Raw genomic sequence first — 20,403 nt, forward strand, 5'->3', positions numbered from 1 at the left:
AGAGAGAACTCCATATAAAGACAGAAGGTTTGGAATGTTATATCAACAAGCAAACTGAAATAAGTGCTGAGCATGGGTCTAGACATGGAAGCTTCAGCAGCTGTGGCGTGTAAGCACAGTAGTTGTGGGTCACAGCCTCCAGAGTGCTGATTCAGTAATAGTGGCACAGGGCTTAGTTGTCCTGCAGCATGTGGGATCTTCCCGGATCAGCAATTGAACCTGTGTCCCCTGCATTGGCAGGCAGATTCTTTACCACTGAGCCACCAGGGAAGCCTGCTCATTGCAACTGGAGAAAGCCTGCACACAGTAATGAAGATCCAGCACAGCCACAAATAAATGAATCTAGGGGGAAAAAGTGCGTATGTGAACCAAAAGGTGTACACACAAGAATGTTCATAACAGCATTATTCACTGTAGCCAAAAATAGAAGCAACTCAAATATCCATCAGCAGTTACATGGATGCATCCATTGTGGTATAACCATTGAATAGAATATTTCAAAGTAATGAAAACTGCTACCTGCATCAACATGGGTAATCTTAGGCATGATACTGCAATAAAAAGCCAGATACAAGAGAGTTCATACTGAAGCTTTCCATATATATGAAAGTTCACAGACACAACTAATCTATGGTGATAAACATTCATCTCTGGAGAGCAAATACTGGGAGGAGGACAGAAGGGAACTTTCTGGAGTGCTACAAATGTTCTTACTCTAGGTAGTGGATATTGTGTTTATGTATCTACAAAAATGTATTGAGATTTATGCATTTATGAATATAAATTATATCCAAAAAAGGCAGAAAGAAAAAGCAGTCTCCTCTGGGAAGTCACATTAATGCATGAGAAGAATCAGATAGGAAGTTGTCATCTTTCATTACAAGTCCTTTGCTTCTATTTTATTTTTGATGCTTCCTGGGTGAGTTAGTGGTAAAGAATCTGTCTTCAATGCAGGAGATGTGAGTTTTATCCCTGGGTTGGGAAGATCCCTGCAGAAGGGAATGGCAACCCCTCCCAGTATACTTGCCTGGGCCAGCGGACTATAGTCCATGGGGTTGCAAAGAGTTGGACTCGACTGAGCATGCACACATGCATACGTGTTAATTAAATATAAGATAAATAATTTGTCAAAACCAAAAATAAATACATATGACATAATTTGGTTTGTAAAAATTTTGCAGATTTAAACAAGAAAGGAATGAGCTCAGGGAGATAGCAGCAGTGGTGAGAGGATAATACTTGAGTTTTAGGAATTAGCAGGTACTGTAGGAGACTGACTATCTGACCACTTCCATAAAACCACTGGAAACTACTTTATTCAAATATCTGTTCATAAGTATCTTGATTTGCAGGAAATACAGATCCTACCTATTCTGTAGCTTCTTTAGGCCAAGCTGGTGTTTCTCCTTTTCCCAAGCCAATTCCTTTTCCACTCGTTGAATTTTATTAGCTGTTTTCTTGCCAATCTCAGCACGAATTTTGGAATCCAGATCAAAATCCTGCGGATAAGTAGACTTGTTCACCAAAATGGGTACTTTTATCAATGGACCTTAGCAATCCTATTTCATACATAAATACAGATATTTAAGTTTGTCCTCCATTCCATGCCACATCATAATTCTCTCCTATATATCATAAACTCTTATTCTAGAAACCACAGACTTTGATTTTACTGTCACAAAATACAGAGAAAAGTTCTCAGAAATAATTAACAATGATGAAAACAGAGTTACAAATTGAAAGATTCAGTTCAGTTCAGTCGCTCAGTCGTGTCTGACTCTTTGCAACCCCATGAATTGCAGCACGCCAGGCCTCCCCGTCCATCACCAACTCCCGGAGTTCACTCAGACTCACATCCATCGAGTCGGTGATGCCATCCAGCCATCTCATCCTCTGTCGTCCCCTTCTCCTCCTGCCCCCAATCCCTCCCAGCATCAGAGTCTTTTCCAATGAAGTCAACTCTTCACATGAGGTGGCCAAAGTACTGGAGTTTCAGCTTTAGCATCATTCCTTCCAAAGAACACCCAGGGCTGATCTCCTTCAGAATGGACTGGTTGGATCTCCTTGCAGTCCAAGGGACTCTCGAGAGTCTTCTCCAACACCACAGTTCAAAGGCATCAATTCTTCGGCACTCAGCCTTCTTCACAGTCCAACTTTCACATCCATACATGACCACAGGAAAAACCATAGCCTTGACTAGATGGATCTTTGTTGGCAACGTAATGTCTCTGCTTTTGAATATGCTATCTAGGTTGGTCATAACTTTCCTTCCAAGGAGTAAGCGTCTTTTAATTTCATGGCTGCAATCACCATCTGCAGTGATTTTGGAGCCCCCAAAAATAAAGTCTGACACTGTTTCCACTGTTTCCCCATCTATTTCCCATGAAGTGATGGGACCAGATGCCATGATCTTCGTTTTCTGAATGTTGAGCTTTAAGCCAACTTTTTCACTCTCCTGCTTCACTTTCATCAAGAGGCTTTTTAGTTCCTCTTTACTTTCTGCCATAAGGGTGGTGTCATCTGCATATCTGAGGTTATTGATATTTTTCCCGGCAATCTTGATTCCAGCTTGTGTTTCTTCCAGCCCAGCGTTTCTCATGATGTACTCTGCATATAAGTTAAATAAGCAGGGTGACAATATACAGCCTTGACGTACTCCTTTTCCTATTTGGAACCAGTCTGTTGTTGAAAGATTAGTCCCACAATAAAAAGCAATGAATGTTAACAGAACATTTGCAGAGTGTACCAAGTTTAAAAAAAAAAAAAAGAACTCTCTCTACCCCAAAGCAACTACTATTACACAACTCGCTGTGCACAGGGCAGAAGTTCATGGCCCATGTTCATCAGCTGAACCTCCCCTCCCATGTGACCCCACCTAGGAAAGGCTGTAATGTCTTTGGTGACTTGCTGATAAAACCAAGTCCAGCTTGAATATTCTTCACCGAAGGGGCCATTTCCCCCATGAGGATACTTAGGGACCTCATGTTTCTTTATTTCACTCCTGGAAAAATAACAGGGCCCTCATTCACACTAAATTGCAAGTAACTATTTTTTCCAGATGTGTTGGTGCTCCTAGTAATGATGTATGTAAAATGCTCAGCCACAGAACTTGCCCCAGTTGTTCTTTATTTTGGATTAAGTCACCCATATTCTGCAAGTGTCAATCCTTTTATTAGTATGATAACAAACATCTTTTAACCATTAAGTCAGTCTTTTCACCAATATGAGTTTATCAATGTGATTTCACCAATTTTTTTTTTTAATTAAATTGGCTAAGTGCTTCTAGAATTATAGGACTGGGTAATCCATGGGTATAGTCAAGAAAATAAATTCTGGGCTTTTATTTGATTAGGTTCTTGATAGTAATTCCATTTAAGATAACAAAAATGGGGGAAAATATTACTAGCAGGTAGAAGTGGTTGTCCCATTTGGATCACACTGAGAAGCTTTTTTGGGCTTCCCTGGTGGTTCAGAAGGGGTTGTCAATAAGGCACAAGAGAAAAATTTAATAAAAAATCAGCTTAATTTGGTGACTGTCCCATAGCTACAAATATACTGTCATTTTTTAGTAACTTTGTGGATGAACCAGTTTTTATCTTTTCAATAGAGCTGTTGAATTATACAAAAGAAGTCACAGAGAATCAAATTACATAGTATGTGCCTATCCAACAGATAACTTGGTTAGGTATGATAATGATTGGTAACCAGATTCAAATTTATATTTATCTTATTACCAAAAGCATGTGAAGTAGCTAAACCCAGAAGTAAACTTTGTACAAAGAGACTCATCTACATCCAAACCAACTTGTGTGACAAGTTCTCCAGTAGTTTAGCTGCCAAAACACTGACCAGCCAGGCAAGGGAAATTTAAAGATGGCTTTAAGTATTCCTACTTGGTCAAATAGCAGTCTCTATTCAGAAACAGCATATGTTAAAATTAAAAGCAAATTTATTTGAGGCTTACTGTCCGTTTAAACTGCATATGTTTGGGTAATTCTTCATTCATCTGTAGTAGTTTCTGTAATTGATTCCTTAAAGCTTTGATCTGTTCTCTCTTTCCAGCCTTGATTTCTTCTACTTCTTTCATTAACTTGTCATGTTCTCTTTTTCTTCTGGCATTCTCAATACTGAAAACAGAAATTTTAAAAGATAACACACCTTTAATACAGAAACAGCAAAAGGAAAACTAGTACTTAATAATTTGGAAACTCATTCAGCTTGGTCAGCTTTGCTAAAATGTTGATGTATTTTGCAAAAGCCCAGACCTAGTATGTATTGATCAAAAATCCCCATACCTGTAGGCTTTAGGATCTTCAATATCTTCTGGAATTGGCTCTGTTTCTATTCCAAACTGTAGGAGAAGGAATGAAAGGTTAGCCCCTTTAAATTGTATATTTCCCTTAAAAGACTTAGTAAGTAATAAATCGAGGGGTTTTCTCTTCGAACAATTGGAGGGCTGGAAAGTACTTTCACAAAAAAATTAACCAGGGAAAAAACTTATATTTGTTTTTACTTCAGTTAAAGGGGTAAGTAGAAAAAGAAACCCAATCTCAAGTATGCAAAATGTTAATATCATCACATTCCCCTTCCAAATAGGAATTATTAATATTCATGTGTTACTAACAAAAATATGGCAAGAGAAATCCTCAAGGTCATTTATATTCAAATACTTTTTTTAAAGCATATTCCTTTCACATATGTTTTGATTTCCTTCAAAATACCTCATGCACATACAATGAAAAACTTCAAATAAATATATTTTAAAAATTTTAAGTGTTTCACTTGACCTTATCAGAAACATTCAGTGGGAAATACACAGAATAAAATAATCCTTCTCCTTGAGAAGGATATGAAATCAGAAGTATGACTCTCCTCTTCTTAAATTAAGAAGTACTATGAAGTAAATCACTTAAAAGTACTTTGTTTAATACAGGTTCTGTCCTGAAAAATGTCTTAGGGGGCTGAAGAGGATTTATGACCCAGTGAATGAAACAAAAAGTCCTAGTTTTCTAGCTAACCTATTCTTAAGTAAAATTGAACTTATTTTCTATTCTCTTTCATACCATATAGGTCTTTGTTTTGCTGTCATTTGTTTTAAAGAAATAATGATTCTCTTTTGATCAAGCTGATTTTTTAAGTGCTAGTCTTGATACATAAAAATATAAATCTGCATTTATGTAAGACAAGATCTATGACTTTCATAAAGTGAAGTCATAAGGTCATAACTAATTTCAGAGACAAGGGATGGCTAAAGGTCCATCTAGTCAAGGCTATGGTTTTTCCAGTGGTCATGTATGGATGTGAAGGTTGACTATGAAGAAAGCTGAGTGCCGGAGAATTGATGCTCTTGAACTGTGGTATTGGAGAAGACCCTTGAGAGTCCCTTGGACTGCAAGGAGATCCAACCAGTCCATTCTAAAGGAGTCCTGGTGTTTATTGGAAGGACTGGTGCCAAGGCTGAAACTCCAATACTTTGGCCACCTCATGCGAAGACTTGACTCATTGGAAAAGACTCTGATGCTGGGAGGGATTGGGGGCAGGAGGAAAAGGGGACAACAGAGGATGAGATGGCTGGATGGCATCACTGACTTGATGTATGTGTGTCTGAGTGAACTCCAGGAGTTGGTGATGGACATGAAGGCCTGGCGTGCTGTGATTCATGGGGTCACAAAGAGTCGAACACAACTGAGAGACTGAACTGAACTGAATATATTTTAGTTACCATTAATCACTTAGGACAGAACTTGACTGAACTTTGTTTTTTTATTTCTCAGAGCGAAGCCCCTTGCTTCTCCAATATCAGTTGCAATTTGCAAGACTTGATACTAATAACAGCCAACCATCTCATTACATCAGCTGTTTACAGCAAATAAGTTAAACAGATGTGCTTCAAAGAGTTCCAAAACACCTGCCAATTGTTCTTTTTTTTTTTTTAAAGCATAGTCTCTTTTTTTTTTTCACGATTGATTAATCACTTTATTTATTTTTTTTTAATTTTAAAATCTTTAATTCTTACATGTGTTCCCAAACATGAAACCCCCTCCCACCTCCCTCCCCATAACATCTCTGTGGGTCATCCCCATGCACCAGCCCCAAGCATGCTGTATCCTGCGTCAGACATAGACTGGCGATTCAATTCTTACATGATAGTATACATGATAGAATGCCATTCTCCCAAATCATCCCACCCTCTCCCTCTCTCTCTGAGTCCAAAAGTCCGTTATACACTGCTGTGTCTTTTTTCCTGTCTTGCATACAGGGTTGTCATTGCCATCTTTCTAAATTCCATATATATGTGTTAGTATACTGTATTGGTGTTTTTCTTTCTGGCTTACTTCACTCTGTATAATCGGCTCCAGTTTCATCCATCTCATCAGAACTGATTCAAATGAATTCTTTTTAACGGCTGAGTAATACTCCATTGTGTACATGTACCAAAGCTTTCTTATCCATTCATCTGCTGATGGACATCTAGGTTGTTTCCATGTCCTGGCTATTATAAACAGTGCTGCAATGAACATTGGGGTACATGTGTCTCTTTCAATTCTGGTTTCCTCGGTGTGTATGCCCAGCAGTGGGATTGCTGGGTCATAAGGTAGTTCTATTTGCAATTTTTTAAGGAATCTCCACACTGTTCTCCATAGTGGCTGTACTAGTTTGCATTCCCACCAACAGTGTAGGAGGGTTCCCTTTTCTCCACACCCTCTCCAGCATTTATTGCTTGCAGATTTTTGGATCGCAGCCATTCTGACTGGTGTGAAGTGGTACCTCATTGTGGTTTTGATTTGCATTTCTCTGATAATGAGTGATGTTGAGCATCTTTTCATGTGTTTGTTAGCCATCCATATGTCTTCTTTGGAGAAATGTCTATTTAGTTCTTTGGCCCATTTTTTGATTGGGTCGTTTATTTTTCTGGAATTGAGCTGCATAAGTTGCTTGTATATTTTTGAGATTAGTTGTTTGTCAGTTGCTTCATTTGCTATTATTTTCTCCCATTCAGAAGGCTGTCTTTTCACCTTGCGTATATTTTCCTTTGTTGTGCAGAAGCTTTTAATTTTAATTAGATCCCATTTTTTTATTTTTGCTTTTATTTCCAGAATTCTGGGAGGTGGATCATAGAGGATCTTGCTGTGATTTATGTCGGAGAGTGTTTTGCCTATATTCTCCTCTAGGAGTTTTATAGTTTCTGGTCTTACATTTAGATCTTTAATCCATTTTGAGTTTATTTTTGTGTGCGGTGCTAGAAAGTGATCTAGTTTCATTCTTTTACAAGTGGTTGACCAGTTTTCCCAGCAACACTTGTTAAAGAGATTGTCTTTACTCCATTGTATATTCTTGCCTCCTTTGTCAAAGATAAGGTGTCCATATGTGTGTGGATTTATCTCTGGGCTTTCTATTTTGTTCCATTGATCTATATGTCTGTCCTTGTGCCAGTACCATACTGTCTTGATGACTGTGGCTTTGTAGTAGAGCCTGAAGTCAGGCAAGTTGATTCCTCCAGTTCCATTCTTCTTTCTCAAGATTGCTTTGGCTATTCGAGGTTTTTTGTATTTCCATACAAATCTTGAAATTATTTGTTCTAGTTCTGTGAAAAATATGGCTGGTAGCTTGATAGGGATTGCATTGAATTTGTAAATTGCTTAGGGTAGTATACTCATTTTCACTATATTGATTCTTCCGACCCATGAACATGGTATATTTCTCCATCTATTAGTGTCCTCTTTGATTTCTTTCATCAGTGTTTTATAGTTTTCTATATATAGGTCTTTAGTTTCTTTGGGTAGATATATTCCTAAGTATTTTATTCTTTTCGTTGCAATGGTGAATGGAATTGTTTCCTTAATTTCTTTTTCTACTTTCTCATTATTAGTATATAGGAATGCAAGGGATTTCTGTGTGTTGATTTTATATCCTGCAACTTTACTATATTCATTGATGAGCTCTAGTAATTTTCTGGTGGAGTCTTTAGGGTTTTCCATGTAGAGGATCATGTCATCTGCAAACAGTGAGAGTTTTACGTCTTCTTTTCCAATTTGGATTCCTTTTATTTCTTTTTCTGCTCTGATTGCTGTGGCCAAAACTTCCAGAACTATGTTGAATAGTAGCGGTGAAAGTGGACACCCTTGTCTTGTTCCTGACTTTAGGGGAAATGCTTTCAATTTTTCACCATTGAGGATAATGTTTGCTGTGGGTTTGTCATATATAGCTTTTATTATGTTGAGGTATGTTCCTTCTATTCCTGCTTTCTGGAGAGTTTTTATCATAAATGGATGTTGAATTTTGTCAAAGGCCTTCTCTGCATCTATTGAGATAATCATATGGTTTTTATTTTTCAATTTGTTAATGTGGTGGATTACATTGATTGATTTGCGGATATTGAAGAATCCTTGCATCCCTGGGATAAAGCCCACTTGGTCATGGTGTATGATCTTTTTAATGTGTTGTTGGATTCTGATTGCTAGAATTTTGTTGAGGATTTTTGCATCTATGTTCATCAGTGATATTGGCCTGTAGTTTTCTTTTTTTGTGACATCTTTGTCAGGTTTTGGTATTAGGGTGATGGTGGCCTCGTAGAATGAGTTTGGAAGTTTACCTTCCTCTGCAACTTTCTGGAAGAGTTTGAGTAGGATAGGTGTTAGCTCTTCTCTAAATTTTTGGTAGAATTCAGCTGTGAAGCCGTCTGGACCTGGGCTTTTGTTTGCTGGAAGATTTCTGATTACAGTTTCAATTTCCGTGCTGGTGATGGGTCTGTTAAGATTTTCTATTTCTTCCTGGTTCAGTTTTGGAAAATTGTACTTTTCTAAGAATTTGTCCATTTCTTCCACATTGTCCATTTTATTGGCATACAACTGCTGATAGTAGTCTCTTATGATCCTTTGTATTTCTGTGTTGTCTGTTGTGATCTCTCCATTTTCATTTCTAATTTTATTGATTTGATTTTTCTCTCTTTGCTTCTTGATGAGTCTGGCTAGTGGTTTGTCAATTTTATTTATCCTTTCAAAGAACCAGCTTTTGGCCTTGTTGATTTTTGCTATGGTCTCTTTTGTTTCTTTAGCATTTATTTCTGCCCTAATTTTTAAGATTTCTTTCCTTCTACTAACTCTGGGGCTCTCCAATTCTTCCTTTTCTAGTTGCTTTAGTTGTAGAGTTAGGTTATTTATTTGACTTTTTTCTTGTTTCTTGAGGTATGCCTGTATTGCTATGAACTTTCCTCTTAGCACTGCTTTTATAGTGTCCCACAGGTTTTGGGTTGTTGTGTTTTCATTTTCATTAGTTTCTATGCATATTTTGATTTCTTTTTTGATTTCTTCTGTGATTTGTTGGTTATTCAGAAGTGTGTTGTTCAACCTCCATATGTTGGAACTTTTAGTAGTTTTTCTCCTGTAATTGAGATCTAATCTTAATGCATTATGGTCAGAAAAGATGCTTGGAATGATTTCGATTTTTTTGAATTTATCAAGTTTAGATTTATGGCCCAGGATGTGATCTATCCTGGAGAAGGTTCCATGAGCACTTGAAAAAAAGGTGAAATTCATTGTTTTGGGGTGAAATGTCCTATAGATATCAATTAGGTCTAACTGATCTAATGTATCATTTAAAGTTTGCGTTTCTTTGTTAATTTTCTGTTTAGTTGATCTATCCATAGGTGTGAGTGGGGTATTAAAGTCTCCCACTATTATTGTGTTATTGTTGATTTCCCCTTTCATACTTGTTAGCATTTGTCTTACATATTGCGGTGCTCCTATATTGGGTGCATATATATTTATAATTGTTATATCTTCTTCTTGGATTGATCCTTTGATCATTATGTAGTGGCCTTCTTTGTCTCTTTTCACAGCCTTTGTTTTAAAGTCTATTTTATCAGATATGAGTATTGCCAATTGTTCTTAATCCTGACTGCACTCTAGAACTGCTGGGGCTGGGGAAGGGGCAAGTTTTAAAAAATACAGATGGTCTCTGACTCACAATGGTCAACTTAATGACTATCTGACTTTATGATGGTGCAAAAGCAATATGCATTTGGTAGAAAGCATACTTCAAGTTTGAATTTTGACCTTTTCCTGGCAAAGGACATGCAGTAGATCCTCCCTCACAATGCTGGCGGCTGCTGCAGCCACACAACCACAAGGATAAACAACCGGTACCCTCACCACTGGCTGTACCCACAAAACCATTATGTTCACTTCAGCACAGCATTCAACAAATTATATAATATAGTCAACACTTTATTATAAAATAGGCTTCACGGTAGGTGATTTTGCCCAACCATACACCAATGTAAGTGTTCTAAGCATGTTTAAGTTAGGCTAGGCTAAGCTGTGATATTAAGTAGCTTAGATGTATTAAATGCATTTTCAACCTAAGATAGTTTCAATTTATGATGGGCTTATCAGGACACAACCCCATTGCATCAGAGGTTGAAGAAGATCTGTACTAATGCCTGGGACTCACTTTCTGAGATTCTGACCTAATTGCTCTTGGGTGGGGCTCAGGCATCTATACTTTTAAGAGCTCCCCAGTGATTCTAAAATATGTTAAGAACCTCAGACTGGTGCAGAGTTTAATTTTTTACTTTGCATATTCAATTCTTTCTGATTTTGCCTTCTTAAAGGCTGCTTCAGCGACTTAAACACTAATTGCAGTCATAAATAAAAGGAGACCATTATAAAAATGTGGAATGGATATTTTCTATTCAGTATGGGTTTCCATGGAGAGTTGGTACTAAGTAGAAAGATAAAGATTTTCATCTTGTTCATCTATTTTGTCTTCTGGAAAATTTCTCTTCCTGAGCTGGATCTCTTTAGACAACAGTTCATTCTCCAAATTTTGCTGCGGTTAATAGAAATGAAAATTCACCTGCTCAAATCTTCCCTACTTTCTCTGCATGTTCTTCTGAAGTGGGCTACCTGTTAAATAGGAAGCTGATGTGTTCAAAGGAGTTTTAACTTTGGTCGAATACAACTCATTCTTTACAAGCAATTCTAACAGTTATTAGTGATTTTAGCCAAAGGAACCACTTTGATAACAGAAAATTTAGGTCTCGTGATACGGTAAAGGGATATAATTTGGGGATCCAAACCCTCAATCTTCTTTACAAAGTCAGTAATGTATTCTTTTTAAGAATATAATAATTTGGCTGAGTCTTTGATAACAATGTCACATTCTAATAGTAAAGACGATGATATTTTTACAACCCCTTTCAAAGGTACAAATTATGGTATACATACCACATATGCTTCTTCAATAAGTGAATGAATAAATAGAAACCAAAATATATCTGAAAAAAACTGCATCCTGAAAACAAAACTTTGCAAAGTGATGGAGACTTAACAGTCTTGGAGGGAGTGATGGAGAAGAATTAAGAGTCTTTTTACTTGAGGGACTTCTATACCTTTAAATAATAAATCAAATGCCTAAAGTAATAAGGTAAATTCAATATCTTTAGTATTTGATCATAGAGACACCAGAAAGGCCAAATTATAATACTGGTAGGAAGATTAGAGTGTAAGGTATTTATATCTAAATTCATCTTTAAGTGAAAGTGAACATTTTAACACCAAAACATTAAAATAAAGTTACTGTTACTGTTATTAGTTACATACTCTGGGAGATGGCACTTTGGCTTTCACAACTTTCTTTAACTCAAACTCAGAAAAAATGTTGAAAACAAAGATATTACTATCTGCTCCAGCAGTCACCAAGAACCGGTCATCAAAGCTAGTAGAGATGGCATTAACACGTCCATAATTATTGTCATGCATATTGTAGTGCCAGTAGTCCTCCATGCTGGTCAACGAAGAATCATTCTTACTTAGGATATAAACTCGAATCGCTCCATTTTGCATTCCACAAAACATCATTTCTCGGTTAATACTATGAAACACAAGGAAAGTACATTGTTCTTCATATTAATCTGAAAATGTTTAGTTTTAAATTAATCAACAAATGGCTAAAGTTTTAACAACAAAGATGTTATGGAGTAAGTTGTATCCCCACAAAATTCAGATGCTGAAGCCCTGAAAAACTATGGCAGCTCTAGTAAACTAATACAAAAGGGTAGAAAGAGAAAGAGACAATTTGAAATCTGGAGCTATTATATTTGGTCTTTAAAAGAATGATCAGCATATATGCTTAATTCTCAATTATTCAATTTTTGATTTCTCCAGAATCACTGTAACCTGGAACTTTTTTTATCTGACCACGCAGCAAAAATGGATACAATTCAATTGTGTAATAAATTCTGACAGAATGTTTGATAGAAGGTGGAAGTAGTTTCAGGATTAGCTTTCACTCTACTGTAGGCATTTGATCTAACTAACCATTGAGTATTCCTCCATTTGGACAGATCTTTAGAAATGGTAATACTCATGATGGAAAAAACAGACAATAATGGGATGCAGTTTTTTTTTTTTTTAAAGAATTCTGAAATTCTGGTCACCTGAAAGTGATAGTTGTGATGGGATTATCCTCTGTATCCTCAAGAAGACGGAAATCAAAAGGTTCATCTTTCCTTACTGTGTTATCACTGCTTTTGTCATCTGGGGGGAATTCACAGTGGTACAGAAAACCAGAATCATAGCCACCCTAGAAAAGAGCGAAACAACATAGAAGATAGTACCTGAACATAAGACACATATGGCCACATGAGGAGTTTTTGATCATTTCAAATTTTAACACATACAACAGATGTCTTAAAACATATATTTTATATAATTTCTATGATTATAGATAAGTTTTATAAAGCATGTCTATTATTCATTTATATTCAGCCATACAATTATAAAAATAAAATACCTTACAATGATTCGTTCCCACTTAAAACACAAGAGAGATATCACTTCTATCTACATACTGAATTCCATTTTATTTCAAGGATTACTCAGTATAAGTAGTATTTAACAATAGAGTTTTGTAGATCATGGTTTTCAGAGATTTCCAGTCTAGGACATTTTTTTTTCTCTCTCTCTAACAGAACAACAGACTGGTTCCAAATAGGAAAAGGAGTGCATCAAGGCTGTATATTGTCACCCTGCTTATTTAACTTATATGCAGAGTACATCATGAGAAACGCTGGACTGGAAGAAACACAAGCTGGAATAAAGATTGCCAGGAGAAATATCAATCACCTCACATATGCAGATGACACCACCCTTATGGCAGAAAGTAAAGAGGAACTAAAAAGCCTCTTGATGAAAGTGAAGGAGGAGAGTGAAAATGTTGGTTTAAAGCTCAACATTCAGAAAACGAAGATCATGGCATCTGGTCCCATCACTTCATGGGAAATAGATGGGGATACAGTGGAAACAGTGTCAGACTTTATTTTTTTGGGCTCCAAAATCACTGCAGATGGTGACTGCAGCCATGAAATTAAAAGACACTCCTTGGAAGAAAAGTTATGACCAACCAAGACAGCATATTCAAAAGCAGAGACATTACTTTATCGACTAAGGTCCGTCTAGTCAAGGCTATGGTTTTTCCTGTGGTCATGTATGGATGTGAAAGTTGGACTGTGAAGAAGGCTGAGCACCGAAGAATTGACACAACGGAGCGACTGAACTGACTGACTGGTATTATTGCCTGAAGAGTCCCATGAACAAAAACCCTGGAGGGCTATGGTACAGTTCAGTTCAGTCACTCCGTCATGTCTGACTCTGCAACCCATGGACTGTAGCACATCAGGCTTCCTTGTCCATCACCAACTCCCAGAGCTTGCTCAAACTCACGTCTATCGAGTCGGTGATGCCATCCAACCATCTCATCCTCTGTCGTCCCCTTCTCCTCCCGCCTCCAATCTTTCCCAGCATCAGGGTCTTTTCAAATGAGTCAGTTCTTCACATCAGGTGGCCGAAGTATTGGAGTTTCAGCTTCAACATCAGTCCTTCCAATGAATATTTAGGACTGATTTCTTTCAGGATAGACTAGTTTCATCTCCTTGCAGCCTAAGGGACTCTCAAGAGTCTTCTCTAACACCACAGTTCAAAAGCATCAGTTTTCGGTGCTCAGCTTTCTTTCTAGTCCAACTCTCATATTCATACATGACTACTGGAAAAACCATAGCTTTGATTAGATGGACCTTTCTCAGCAATGTAATGTCTCTGCTTTATTAATGTGCTGTCTAGGTTTGTCATAGCTTTTCTTCCAAGGAGCAAGCGTCTTTTGATTTCAAGGCTATGGTACATAAGACCACAAAGAGTCAGACAGGACTGAAGCAACTGAGCATGTATATTAAAATAAGGGTATATATTATGATCTTTAGAATCACCACTAAAAATAGTAAAAAAAAAAAAAAAAAAAAGGAGAGGGGAACTGTAAAGATGGCGGAGGAATAGGACAGGAAGACCACTTTCTCCCTCACAAATTCCTCAAAAGAACATTTCAACGCGGAGCAAACTCCACAAAACAACTTCTGTAGGCTGGCAGAGGACATCAGGCAACCAGAAAAGCAGACCATTGTCTTCAAAAACAGGTAGGAAAAAATACAAAAGACGAAAAAGGAGACAAAGGAGGTGGGGAGGGAACTCCGTCCTGGGAAGGGAAGCCCGTCCCGGGAAGGGAATTTTAAGAAGAGAGGTTTCCAAACACCAGGAAACACTCTCCCTGCCGAGTCTGTGGAGAGCCTTGGAAACACAAAGGGCAACATAACAGGAAGGGAAAAATAAATAAATAATTAAAACCAAGAGATTACAAGCTCAACAGTAACTCCCCCAGCGGAAAAGCAGCACAGATGCCTGCATCCGCCACAAGCAAGTGGGGTCAGGGCAGGGAAGCGCAGGAGGCGCGGGCTGCAGTGCTTTGTAAGAATCGGGCAGGAACGCCCCACGTGCAACCAGAACGATCTAACTTGGGCTAGCAAACCAGACTGTGGGATAGCTACCGCACGAAAAGCTCGAACATAAGACACCGCCAGGACCGAGCACAGAACAAAGGACGGAATGGAAAAAGCCGGCTGCAGACCATCCCCCGCCGGGGACAGGCAGCCAGAGCCGTAAGGACTGGAAAGGGGCAATTGCAGACCCGGAGAGACTTTACTTACCTAACTGCAAGCAGGCTTCTTTGCTAAGACTTCTGGGGGTGCTGGACAGTCACCATCTGCCTCACAAGAGGCGCCAGTGGTCCACCCAGAAAGCTGAGCAGCAGAGGCAGAAAAGGCGACAAGTCGCAGCGATCACGCTCGCCAAACTCCTTAGCTACTCGGGAAGGGCACAAAACGCAGTCCCAACCGAATCTGTGCCTCTGAGGGCTACCTGAGCACCGAACCTGAGCGGCTTAGACCAGGGAAGTGCACGCAGCCTAGGGCCGGCCTCAGACGGTTCCCGGCTGAGCATCGTAGAGCCGGAGCGGTTTGTGCGCCGTGAGAAGGGACAGGTCCAGCAGGGCTGAGACACTCTGTGCACACGACAGTGCTATTTGTTTGCAGCATCCCTCCTCCCTACAGCGCGACTGAACTAGTGAGCCTAAAAAACCAGCAAACAGAAGAAGCTAAACAGAGGGAACCGCCTTGGAAGTGACCCCACACTGCCCACAACATCAGAGAAGGGCCAGATATATTTTTACTATTTTTAAAATCATTCCTTTTTTTTTCTTTTTTTTTTCTAACCTTTTTTTTTTAATTGTTAAGTCTTCTATTTCTCCTCTAATATTTATTTCTATAACCTACTATTACTATTTTTAAAAAAAAGACTCTTTTTTTTTTTTAAGGCAAACACCATATATAGTCTTTGGGTGGTTGTTGGTGTGGTGTGTGTTTTTTTTTTAATAATTTTGTGGTTTTTTTTTTTCTCTCTTTTTTTTTCTTTCTTCTCTTTTCCTTCTGCTTCTTTTCTTTAATATTGTATTTTTGAAAATCCAACCTCTACTCTAGATTTTTAACCTTTGCTCTTCGGTTTTTGTTATCAATTTTGTACATTTAAAAACCCAAACTTCACTACCCAATTTTACCTGACAGAAAGATTACCGGCTTGACCACTCTCTCCTCCTTTGGACTCTCCTTTTTCTCCACCAGGTGGCCTCTGTCTCTTTTCTCCCCCATCTCTTCTCTATCCAACTCTGTGAATCTCTGTGGGTTCCAGACAGTGGAGAACACCTAAGGAACTGGTTACTGGAAGGATTTGTCTCTCTCATTCTCATTCCTCTCTCTTATCCTCCTGGCCACCTCTGTCTACTTCCTCCCTCTCCTCTTCCCTGTATAACTCCGTAAATACCTCTGAGCAGTCCAGACTATAGAGCGCACATAAGGAAGTGACTACTGGCTAGCTTGCTCTCTCCTCTTTTGATCTCACCGCATCTCATTCCAGTCACCTCTAACTACCCCCTCCCTCTTCTCTTCTCCTTGTAACTCAGTGAACCTCTCTGAGTGTCCCCCAATGTGGAGAAACTTTTCATCTTTAACCTAGATGTTTTATCATCGGTGCTGTATAGATGGAGAAGTCTAGAGGCTACTGTAAAAATAAAACTGAAAACCAGAAGCAGGAGGCTTAAGTCCAAAGCCTGAAAACATTAGAGAACTCTTGAATTCAGGGAACATTAAGCAATAGGAGCTCATCAAATGCCTCCATACCTACACTGAAACCAAGCTCCACCCAAGGGCCAACAAGTTCCAGAACAAGACATACCACGCAAATTCTCCAGCAACACAGGAACACTCCCCTGAGCTTCAATATACAGGCAGCTCAAAGTTATTCCAAAACCTTTGATGTCTCATAACCCATTACTGGCCACTCCACTGCACTCCAGAGAGAAGAAACCCAGCTCCACCCACCAGAACTCCAACACAAGCCTCCCTAACCAGGAAACCTTGACAAGCCACTGATAGAACCCCACCCACAGTGAGGAAGCTCCATAATAAAGAGAACTCCACAAATTACAAGAATATAAAAAGGCCACCCCAAATGCAGCAATATAACCAAGATGAAGAGACAGAGGAATACTCAGCAGGTAAAGGAACAGGAGAGTTGCCCACCAAACCAAACAAAAGAGGAAGAGGTAGGGAATCTACCTGAGAAAGAATTCCGAATATTGATAGTGAAAATGATCTAAAATCTTGAAACCAAAATGGAATCACAGATAAATAGCCTAGAGACAAGGATTGAGAAAATGCAAGAAAGGTTTAACAAGGACCTAGAAGAAATAAAAAAGAGTCAATATATAATGAATAACGCAATAAATGAGATCAGAAACACTCTGGAGGCAACAAATAGTAGAATAACGGAGGCAGAAGATAGGATTAGTGAAATAGAAGATAGAATGGTAGAAATAAATGAAGTAGAGAGGAAACAAGAAAAACGAATTAAAAGAAATGAGGACAATCTCAGAGACCTACAGGACAATATGAAACGCTCCAACATTCGAATTATAGGAGTCCCAGAAGAAGAAGACAAAAAGAAAGACCATGAGAAAATCCTTGAGGAGATAATAGTTGAAAACTTCCCTAAAATGGGGAAGGAAATAATCACCCAAGTCCAAGAAACACAGAGAGTTCCAAATAGGATAAACCCAAGGCGAAACACCCCAAGACACATATTAATCAAATTAACAAAGATCAAACACAAAGAACAAATATTAAAAGCAGCAAGGGAAAAACAACAAACAACACACAAGGGGATTCCCATAAGGATAACAGCTGATCTTTCAATAGAAACTCTTCAGGCCACGAGGGAATGGCAAGACATACTTAAAGTGATGAAAGAAAATAACCTAGAGCCCAGATTACTGTACCCAGCAAGGATCTCATTCAAATACGAAGGAGAAATCAAAAGCTTTACAGACAAGCAAAAGCTGAGAGAATTCAGCACCACCAAACCAGCTCTCCAACAAATTCTAAAGGATATTCTCTGGACAGGAAACACAAAAAGGGTGTATAAACCCAAACCCAAAACAATAAAGTAAATGGTAATGGGATCATACTTATCAATAATTACCTTAAACATAAATGGGTTGAATGCCCCAACCAAAAGGCAAAGGCTGGCCGAATGGATACAAAAACAAGACCCCTCTATATGCTGCTTACAAGAGACCCACCTCAAAACAAGGGACACATACAGACTGAAAGTGAAGGGCTGGAAAAAGATATACCATGCAAATAGAGACCAAAAGAAAGCAGGAGTGGCAATACTCATATCCGATAAAATAGACTTTAAAACAAAGGCTGTGAAAAGAGACAGAGAAGGCCACTACATAATGATCAAAGGGTCAATCCAAGAAGAAGATATAACAATTATAAATATATATGCACCCAATATAGGAGCACCACAATATGTAAGACAAATGCTAACAAGTATGAAAGGGGAAATCAACAATAACACAATCATAGTGGGAGACTTTAATACCCCACTCACACCTATGGATAGATCAACTAAACAGAAAATTAACAAAGAAACACAAACTTTAAATGATACATTAGATCAGTTAGATCTAACTGATATCTATAGGACATTTCACCCCAAAACAATGAATTTCACCTTTTTTTCAAGTGCTCATGGAACCTTCTCCAGGATAGATCACATTCCGGGCCATAAATCTAAACTTGATAAATTCAAAAAAATCGAAATCATTCCAAGCATCTTTTCTGACCATAATGCATTAAGATTAGATCTCAATTACAGGAGAAAAACTATTAAAAATTCCCACATATGGAGGTTGAACAACACACTTCTGAATAACCAACAAATCACAGAAGAAATCAAAAAAGAAATCAAAATATGCATAGAAACTAATGAAAATGAAAACACAACAACCCAAAACCTGTGGGACACTATAAAAGCAGTGCTAAGAGGAAAGTTCATAGCAATACAGGCATACCTCAAGAAACAAGAAAAAAGTCAAATAAATAACCTAACTCTACAACTAAAGCAACTAGAAAAGGAAGAATTGGAGAACCCCAGAGTTAGTAGAAGGAAAGAAATCTTAAAAATTAGGGCAGAAATAAATGCAAAAGAAACAAAAGAGACCATAGCAAAAATCAACAAAGCCAAAAGCTGGTTCTTTGAAAGGATAAATAAAATTGACAAACCGTTAGCCAGACTCATCAAGAAGCAAAGAGAGAAAAATCAAATCAATAAAATTAGAAATGAAAATGGAGAGATCACAATAGACAACACAGAAATACAAAGGATCATAAGAGACTACTATCAGCAGTTATATGCCAATAAAATGGACAACGTGGAAGAAATGGACAAATTCTTAGAAAAGTACAACTTTCCAAAACTGAACCAGGAAGAAATAGAAAATCTTAACAGACCCATCACAAGCACGGAAATTGAAGCTGTAATCAGAAATCTTCCAGCAAACAAAAGCCCAGGTCCAGACGGCTTCACAGCTGAATTCTACCAAAAATTTAGAGAAGAGCTAACACCTATCCTACTCAAACTCTTCCAGAAAATTGCAGAGGAAGGTAAACTTCCAAACTCATTCCATGAGGCCACCATCACCCTAATACCAAAACCTGACAAAGATGCCACAAAAAAAGAAAACTACAGGCCAATATCACTGATGAACATAGATGCAAAAATCCTTAACAAAATTCTAGCAATCAGAATCCAACAACACATTAAAAAGATCATACACCATGACCAAGTGGGCTTTATCCCAGGGATGCAAGGATTCTTCAATATCCGCAAATCAATCAATGTAATTCACCACATTAACAAACAAAAATAAAAGCCATATGATTACCTCAATAGATGCAGAGAAGGCCTTTGACAAAATTCAACATCCATTTATGATAAAAACTCTCCAGAAAGCAGGAATAGAAGGAACATACCTCAACATAATAAAAGCTATATATGACAAACCCACAGCAAACATTATCCTCAATGGTGAAAAATTGAAAGCATTTCCCCTAAAGTCAGGAACAAGACAAGGGTGCCCACTCTCACCACTACTATTCAACATAGTTCTGGAAGTTTTGGTCACAGCAATCAGAGCAGAAAAAGAAATAAAAGGAATCCAAATTGGAAAAGAAGAAGTAAAACTTTCACTGTTTGCAGATGACATGATCCTCTACATAGAAAACCCTAAAGACTCCACCAGAAAATTACTAGAGCTAACCAATGAATATAGTAAAGTTGCAGGATATAAAATCAACACACAGAAATCCCTTGCATTCCTATACACTAATAATGAGAAAGTAGAAAAAGAAATTAAGGAAACAATTCCATTCACCATTGCAATGAAAAGAATAAAATACTTAGGAATATACCTACCTAAAGAAACTAAAGACCTATATATAGAAAACTATAAAACACTGATGAAAGAAATCAAAGAGGACACTAATAGATGGAGAAATATACCATGTTCATGGATTGGAAGAATCAATATAGTGAAAATGAGTATACTACCCTAAGCAATTTACAAATTCAATCCAATCCCTATCAAGCTACCATCCATATTTTTCACAGAACTAGA

The 20,403-nt window shown here is 38.0% G+C and overlaps 1 protein-coding gene across 1 annotated transcript in view; it reads right to left on the reverse strand.

Moving 5' to 3' along the window:
• Positions 1-20,403, reverse strand: part of CFAP44 (cilia and flagella associated protein 44) — a 123,892-nt gene that overhangs the window by 45,754 nt on the left and 57,735 nt on the right. Inside the window, exons 17-21 of the mRNA XM_068968454.1 lie at positions 12,440-12,585; positions 11,604-11,874; positions 4,296-4,351; positions 3,965-4,127; positions 1,369-1,499 (exon numbers count right to left, since the gene is read on the reverse strand). Of these exons, the coding sequence (XP_068824555.1) occupies positions 1,369-1,499; positions 3,965-4,127; positions 4,296-4,351; positions 11,604-11,874; positions 12,440-12,585 (767 nt within the window). The remainder of the gene's footprint in view (positions 1-1,368; positions 1,500-3,964; positions 4,128-4,295; positions 4,352-11,603; positions 11,875-12,439; positions 12,586-20,403) is intronic.

Source organism: Capricornis sumatraensis, chromosome 1 (genome assembly GCF_032405125.1).
Source record: "Capricornis sumatraensis isolate serow.1 chromosome 1, serow.2, whole genome shotgun sequence".
NCBI classification, from domain to species: Eukaryota; Metazoa; Chordata; class Mammalia; order Artiodactyla; family Bovidae; genus Capricornis; species Capricornis sumatraensis.